Source organism: Etheostoma spectabile, chromosome 23, assembly GCF_008692095.1.
Source record: "Etheostoma spectabile isolate EspeVRDwgs_2016 chromosome 23, UIUC_Espe_1.0, whole genome shotgun sequence".
NCBI classification, from domain to species: Eukaryota; Metazoa; Chordata; class Actinopteri; order Perciformes; family Percidae; genus Etheostoma; species Etheostoma spectabile.
Genome location: NC_045755.1, coordinates 4,569,138 through 4,577,370, shown reverse-complemented (window position 1 = coordinate 4,577,370; position 8,233 = coordinate 4,569,138). Strand labels below are relative to the sequence as shown.

Below are 8,233 nucleotides of genomic sequence, written 5' to 3'. Positions count from 1 at the left end.
TTTACATTTAGCATACATTTTAGCATATTATTTAAGCAGTTACACATTTTGTTTTCCCATCCTGTATATATTTAAATATTTGTTCTTTTATTTTACTTTATTTTATTCCTATTATTATTATTTCATGTATATTGTGTGTATGTATATATTTTTCCTAGTATTTCATTTATATTTATATTCTGTGCTATGTGACTGATTTTGCTGCTGTATCCCCATAATTTCCCATTTTTCTTGGATTCAATAAATATCTATCTAGCTAGCTAAGATTATAAAGCAACCAACACCTGATCCATGAAGAGCAAACTACAGAGAGCTAGCTTGCTTGCTTACACTATTGCTAGGAAAATCTTATCTATCTACAGTAAGTGAGATGAAATCTGAAATAATTCCCGGTATTTAATTCACATTTGCGGCATTCTTCTGCATGCCATGGCTCCCTAATGGTCTCTTGTTGTAAAGCACAGTAGCAGCAAAAAACTTATACTGTCAGAAGTGGGATTTGAACCCACGCCTCCAGGGGAGACTGCGACCTGAACGCAGCGCCTTAGACCGCTCGGCCATCCTGACTACGAACTGAACACAGCCATAGCTGAAATAACAAAACACCGTCTTGAGTTATGGCAATAAGTGAGCTATGGACATAATGCGCAATAATTAGATGTTAGAATATATTCAAAGCTCTTTGGTTTTTGAGAATAATTCTGACAGTAATTCTCACAAGTGAGAGAGAGAGAGAGAGAGAGAGAGAGAGAGAGAGGCTTCTGTTCACAAATATTTACGGACTTCTAAAGCCAACAAAAAAAAGTACTAATTTAGGTGGTATTCACCATTAAAATTATGCATACGATGTTGCCTATTACATTTGCCTAACAGAGACTGTACTGTATGTGATTTTTAATTATAACTGATAATATAATATTTTAATTAAATCAGAAATAGCAGATGTTAAAACCACTTACCACAAAGGCTTCAGTTATTTACAAGTTATATGACGTTATGTAACGTTATACAAGGACTGCTGGTCGCTATGAAACAAGCAATGTTTTCCAGTCATTTCAAGACAGTTGTGGAACAATGCTGTACAAAAGTACTTTATATTGTAACACTATTTAACATAACACACCACAATGATGGCAAACGACAGTAATGTTGTATGTGTTGTTAAAAAAAGCGAGATTTAACAATAACTGGCTAATGTAACGTTAGCTATCATTAAGCTAGCCTCGCTAACTTAAGCTAGCAATTGTTTATCAGTTGATGATTTAGCCTAAGTTATCGAGTTATTAGGCCCGATGATATTTGAAACAGTAATAAAACGTTAATGTTGGTATTTCAACATACTTAAACCAGTGTATTTTCTAACCTTTAGCCTGGCAGGACTTTCAGGTGGATTGGACAACATCATGACCGAGTAACCGCAGGTGAGCACCTCGTGAGGATACGCTGCCACAGCTAATGCTGCGTTCACAGCCAATAGGGGATATGGGAGAAACAATTCACGCTTACAATGTTTGTTTGTTTTTTATTTAAAAAAAGATACAGTATGTATTTACAGTATATTTTGTAAAAACAGTTTATCGTGCGCAGGTACTGTAAACTAACACATTGCACTGGTATTGACTGTAGAAACGGACAACCGTTTTGCTCGTCACACAGTTTCCCCAACACACGCCTCCAGGTGAGACTGCGACCTGACCGCTGCACCTATAGAGCTATATAACATTGGTGCTGCTTTTGACACCTCTTGGCTCTCGCACTAGCAGGTGTTAACCTCCAGATGACAGTAATGGATTTACATTATTATCATACTTTGTAATGCTTTGTTTTGTAGCGATTCATCGTTTGTTCCTCAGTTCCTAACGTAATATCTTGTTTATTCTGTTGCTCTGGTCTTTTTGTGTATTTTGATGTTGTTATTTTCAAAATAGTAGGCCACTACATCAACTTTTCAATCTTACATATTACATGATAATGTAACCTGTAACATTAAGCTTTAATGGTCAAGATTCAGATAATGTCTTGCCCACATGCTACCTGCACATAGGCTAATGCACGTTATCTCTGTTATGGTACTTTAGACTACTTTTTGACGTATAGGCACAGGGAGGGGTGGGGATGTAAGAGAGAGAGAGAGAGAGAGAAAGAGAGAGAGTGAGAGAGTGAGAGAGAGAGAGAGGCTGTCACTGGTCGGTGCTGTGTGTGCTACAGCAGCTCGACTGAGGCAGCAGACGGCGACTCACGCCTCCGTTCCCATTTACCCTTTTTTTCATTTCACTTCTTTTTTTTTCTGTAGAGAAATGTCCGCCAGACCAGGATTTTACCGGCAGGAGCTGAACAAGACTGTGTGGGAGGTTCCGGAGCGATACCAGAACCTGACGCCGGTGGGCTCCGGAGCCTACGGCTCGGTGTGGTGAGTGTTTGTGTAGATGTGTAGGGCGGGTGGAGGGGCGAGGCTGCACAGCCACAACATTTACCGTATGTTGGTCATGATACATCAGCATAGCGATGCATGTCGGCTCTGTAGGAACTGATTGGGCTTTTTTGTTGTTATTACCGGCGTATTATTATCATCCCATCCAAAACTACAGGAGAAAAAATCGTGAAATAATAACATTATTTTTGTTTTTCAATATGCAGAGGAATATTCTTTCAGCCTAACTGCTGTCAGCCACATAGAAGGATACAGGACGTCTGCAAGACTTGTTTTTATCCCACCGCTCACTGTCTGTTTTTCCTGTGTAAGGGAATTAAACATGAGACAGCATCAGCACAAGAATTTTCACACAGTCTCTTTGCATGCATGCCACATCTGGAAAGGTAGAACCTGGGCCCAGCTGCTCTTATATATGATACACCTGTACACCCACCCTCCTCTCTGTGTCCCTCTGTGTGGATGTAGACATTTCTAACCTTGCAAAATCCAATTGCTTTAATTTTGAACCAATTTCTATCAGCTGGTGGATCACGTTGCCATGGCGATGTGTTATGGTGATAACCACCTCCAACAGCCAATATTAATTACGCTGTAATAGCAGGCCGGCAGTAAGGTACCTAGGGCAATGTAAAAAGAAGGATTTGTGTGACTGATCCGAGTGGTATAATCTAATTTTAAAGACATGAAGAAGATGTTAAAGTTTTCCACTCAACACTGCATGTTGGCAGCTCCCTGACGGCCATGAGAAGTAACTAAAGTTGTCTAAAAATCAACAGTGGCAAGTGGGCTTGACACTGGACTATTGAGAGACCCAACCAATCAATTTCTAAGACGCTTTTGTAGATATGGAGAATATTACTGGAATTAAATTATCATCCAGTTGGAACGGCATCTGGTCAAAAGTGTATCCTATCAGCTGCACAGTAAATTCATTCCTTGCCCACTGACAACACCACTGAATCAAGCATATGCCCATTGAGCCTGTCCATACGATGAGAAAAATCTAATTTTGTGGGCCGGCTTTGCTTCAGTGTATGTTCCCAAATCCTGTATACACAAATCCTGTGCTGTGTTGCTGTACCAGAGTGATGAGAGAGGCAAAAGATTTAACGTTAGTGAATTCAAATTTCCCCAGATGAAGCCCTTACTCTGTGCTGTTTAGGATACATTGTGGAATTGGCTGCTCTGTGTAGGCAAATACACTTAATTTACTGGATCTTTTTCTCACCTGGAGAGAATATTTGTGCCTCAGAAATGTAAGAGAGTTACTTTCGTTAAAGGATAGGATCCCTCTTTCTGGGATATCATCATTTATTTGGGCAATGAATGGTGTCAGATCACAAACACATGATAAGAAGCTCATATGCTGGCTTGTGTAGCCACATATCTCATTGCTGTTGCCTGCATCCTCAGAAAGGAGGTTTTATCCTCATATAGCTGACTTCCTGTCATGTCAGATGTCAATTAAGACACTGTCTGAAGACTGAATGTGCTTGTCTGTTGGAGCTCCACTTTATGACTCAGGCTCCCACGGGAGTGTTTTGTGCATGAACACCATGCCAATGTTGCAGCTTTAAAGCTCGGAATAGTACAGTAAAAATGTCGAGAGCTGGATGAGGACTTTGCTTTCAGCTGTTTCATTGCCCCTCAGGAAGATTATATGCACATGGACATTTCTTTTGGACAAGGAAACTGCTAAGTTAAAGGTTTGATTCTCATTTTGGACTCTCATGCAACAAATTCATTGCCAGTGTTATCAAAGCATACATTCGAAGGTACATGAAGCTTGTCTTTGTGTTGACAAAAAACATGTTGCCCAAAGCAATGTGACATTAATATTTGCTACTCATGATCCTGACAGGTTAGGCCATTTGCATAAACATGGAAACTGGAATGGCTGATCTTTGTAATAAAGTCCTCATGCCTATGCATTGCTATGAATAAGGCATTCTAGACCTTCTCTGATTTCATTATAGGATTATGAATAGGACTATTTTCCTGAGCATGAGATTGGGGAAAGATAAGGATAAGGGCAGTCTATATATAAGGTTGCATATATATGAGATTTTAAGGTTGCATATACAGTATATATAATGTATAATATAATGTAATATAATAATCACATCTCTAATTCTTTGGCGCCTTGAAGCTGTTTTCTTTCACACGCGAAGTGTGTTTTATGTATCTGGTTTGTTTGGAATTTGACAAGAGAACTTGAAGTAAAGGTTATGGCATTAGCAAGTGTTTTTTTCCTCCTGTCTTATGCTCTAAGCTGTTATTTTACTCAAGGCATTATATAGACAGCACATAAGTGTGAATGATGGCACTGGTAAAATGCACTTTAACAAGACTCTTAATTTATACACACGCACAAACATACCCCCCCCCCCACACACACACACACACACACACACACACACACACACAAAGGACATTCCTTCACACACCACTCAGCATTGCCTTGCATTATAAATGTTGATCTCCAGCCATTGTCATGACTTTCTCATGGCAAGACTTGATTGGAGGGCTGGGGGATGGGGTTTGAGAATACGACATGTATGTATCAGTATGCATTTGTGGCGTGATGGGGGGTTAGGATACTCTCACAGACTACCTCTTGAAATGCACAGTAAAACACAGCTCTCATCATTTATCTCTCGGTGAACCCTCTTGAGTCAGAAGGCGTGAGGTCAAGGATCCGACAAGCTAATATAATCCGTTATAGCTAGAGATGAAGAATGTACACCCTCATTACCCATAGGGGAGGAGGAACCAAAAGACATAGAGTTTAGAAAGAGAAAGGCGGTATATTAGATAGTAAGAGGGATTTCAGAGCTGCAAAGTACAGCATTAAGAGAGTGAAGCACAAGAAATACAAAGCACGTGCAGCGGCTCTTGATTTTTTTAAATGATAAGACAAAACGTTTGGTGGACTGATCCCATTAAGGATTCTCTTTTTGGCTTCTTGAGACCATTTTGGACTTGAGACTGAATATCAAGTGAGAATATGCACAAAGCTGATCAAGGCTTCTTTCATCTCATCTCACCATATGTAACATCTGTTCAGTAAACCAGAAGTTTGGCAGGAAGCCTGTCTTTCGGATAGCTATGAATAAAATATGACTGCTTCATTTTCTTAAAAATTGTGATGTCTGTGCTGGTCGTCTTGTTGAGAAATTGGAAATTTGATAAATCAAACTGGTTTTAATGTATGCTATTTTAGGTATGAATTCAATATTATCACACATAGTTAAAAATCACATACAGTACAATGTTCTCTGCAACAGTCATTGGCTTGTGCGTGGTTCCATGGAGTGATAGTTAGCACTCTGGACTTTGAATCCAGCGATCTGATTTCAAATCTTGGTGGGACCTGATTTTAAACGGGAACAACCGCCTAAATCAGGAATACCAGTATGTTATTTCCATGGCTTTGGTAAGTTCAATCAATTATGTGAACTTGAGCTACTCTCTCTCTCTCTCTCTCTCAAAGCCAGGAACCAAAGAAGAAAGTTTCATACTTGTGATACTATTAAGGACATATCCTTAGACAATTAATGGGAGATTATGTGGCATTATCTATGGAGCGGTTCCATACTTTGTACTTGATTATGTCTCAAATTTGAGTTTCGGGATTTTGAGAGAGAATTCTCCATGATTACTAATACTTTGGACTTAGACAACAAGAATAACATTTGTCAATTTTGAAAATAGCCATAATTCCCCTTTAATACGCAGCATACAGATATATGAGCCGTATCCTCTCATCTAACTCTTGGCTCCTGGATAAATGGTTACAATGAAATGCATAACAGTGGATGCAGTGTGATGCAAGAAATGAACCCAGTGTACAATCATCTGTAGAACAAATTATACTTTCATCTCTGCATTTGAGTCAACCATCATTTCAAACATATGCAAATCATATACGTTTTCCTCTTGATTTAATCAGAATGAATCACATTAACTGAAAAGATAAAACAAAATCATATACACATGTATAAAGTTTTCCTCTGTGGATAAACAGTGTACTTCAGTCATCTCACATTTGATATTAGCTGCCCCCTCCCCCTCTTCCTTCATGAAAGCGGTGGTGCATTAAGAGCTCGGGTATAAAACTGAGTAGTGAGACAAAAGAAGAGAAGAGAAATCGATGCCTTGTGGCTGGGCTGTGTGTGCTGACAGCAGTGCAGTCAGAGCCATGTATGGAAGGTGGCAGGGAGGAAGGTATGTGTGAGGCAGTGAGGCCTGGCTCTTGTCAGAGACGGAGGGACTGGCTGCTGTCCTGGCTTCAGCTCGGCAGGGACATCCGGACTGGCAGCAGGCGATTACAAGACACACACATGGATGCACACCACCATGCAAGATTGTAGTTTACTCATGCATGTAAGCATTATAGGTCACCGTGAAATGATACAGTAATATTCCCAGTGAGTTTCATACTTTGGAAAAAACAGGAGACACACCTCATTTGGTGGGCACTTCTACTGTCTAAAGGTGACCATATACCACATCCTGTACCTGCTGTGAACTGGATTTTTTGCAGGGTTTTAGGAAAAAAATAAAGAAAGGCAGGTTGGCTTCTTTCTAGAACTGTCTACGGTAGCTGAACATCCTGCAGAGAAAAAATCCATCGCTGAAGAGTCACTTATCGCACCCCCTATACAATAAAACAGCGCATTGGGCTTTGCAGCAAGACAAGTTGGGTTTTGAGTAAGCAAGGATGGCTTACAGTTTTTCTTCTTTCAGTATGTTCTTGCATTCAATATGCAGTGTCACGGTCTCCATCCTTATATAAAATTGACACCTGAATATCAGTTATTCTGCTGCAGATTTAGCTGCAAAAAGCTGTCAAACAAGTTTGATACGCAAAGTTAAGATTGCAAACTAGAGTAGAAGATTATAAGGTTGTGGTCTCTCCAAAAGCACACCTTATTACTGAGCAATGTCTGAAATGAAAGTGTAAAAGAGAGGGGATTTTCCCATTAAGTGATCAGAAATCACTCAGTATATTCAACAGAATAAGTTTTATACCGCTAAGTCAGTTCTACATGTTAATGAACAGGATACATCTTATTTTCAATTTCCTCTCTTACTCCACTTTTCCAGTCAGTGTTTCACTTCTTGCTCTGTTTCTGCATTGCTGCGCAGTATTTCACAATTCTCACCCATGTTTCCTTCCTGTTTGTCTCTTCCACTCCTAGTCGGCTGTATTATTACTACTGTTAGTGTTGAAAAGCCAGCAGGCTGAGAGGACACTGGCACCACAAAGGCAGCGGCAATAGAAGCGCCATGGCTCAGTGTTCAATAACGTTGAATGATATATACATTTCAAAAGAGGCAGATCGAACAAACCACCGCACTTTTCCAATATCTGACATCAGTGCCTCTCTTGTTCCATCACATCCTCTTTCACCATCTGCCTTTCTCTCTTTCTCTGCCTTAGTCAGCCTGTTTGTCTCTTTTCCTCAATCATTTATCACTAATACAGTATATATACTCTCAATATCATCAGCTGATACCAGGTCTAAAAAATAGCTTGGCGAATTTGGCAACAATAGACTGGAGACAGGGGGAACCGTACTTCTAAAGCTCTCGCACGTTATATCGCATTTGTTTAGTTTCTTTAAAGAATTAAGTGTGAGAATGAGAATTTGACTCTTTTTTTTCCGGCTGGGAGACAATGTGCCGAATGTGCTTAGTATAGCTCATGACAGAAAACAGTGGGAAACTGTTAGCCTAGCTACTTTCTGAAAATAACAAAACCAGAGGATGTAACCGGCAACAAATTGTTCCCCA

The 8,233-nt window shown here is 39.8% G+C and overlaps 1 protein-coding gene, 1 long non-coding RNA gene and 1 other non-coding gene across 7 annotated transcripts in view; 1 reads left to right on the top strand and 2 right to left on the bottom strand.

Moving 5' to 3' along the window:
- Nucleotides 1-1,510, bottom strand: part of LOC116673129 (uncharacterized) — a 54,630-nt gene extending 53,120 nt beyond the window's left edge. For 3 of the 4 annotated variants that reach the window (XR_004327760.1, XR_004327763.1, XR_004327762.1), the window contains exon 1: nt 1,364-1,462. This is a non-coding gene — a long non-coding RNA (uncharacterized LOC116673129). Of the gene's footprint in view, nt 1-1,363 lie in introns of all 4 variants that reach the window. The other variant, XR_004327761.1, reaches the window with a different exon arrangement.
- Nucleotides 485-567, bottom strand: trnal-cag (transfer RNA leucine (anticodon CAG)). The gene has a single exon. It is a non-coding gene; the product is annotated as a tRNA-Leu (tRNA).
- A 657-nt stretch (nt 1,511-2,167) lies between the features above and the next one.
- mapk11 (mitogen-activated protein kinase 11) overlaps nt 2,168-8,233 on the top strand; it is a 15,144-nt gene continuing 9,078 nt past the window's right edge. For both annotated transcript variants that reach the window (XM_032505273.1, XM_032505274.1), the window contains exon 1: nt 2,168-2,410. In XM_032505273.1, the coding sequence (XP_032361164.1) occupies nt 2,298-2,410 (113 nt within the window). In that variant the 5' untranslated portion in view covers nt 2,168-2,297. The remainder of the gene's footprint in view (nt 2,411-8,233) is intronic.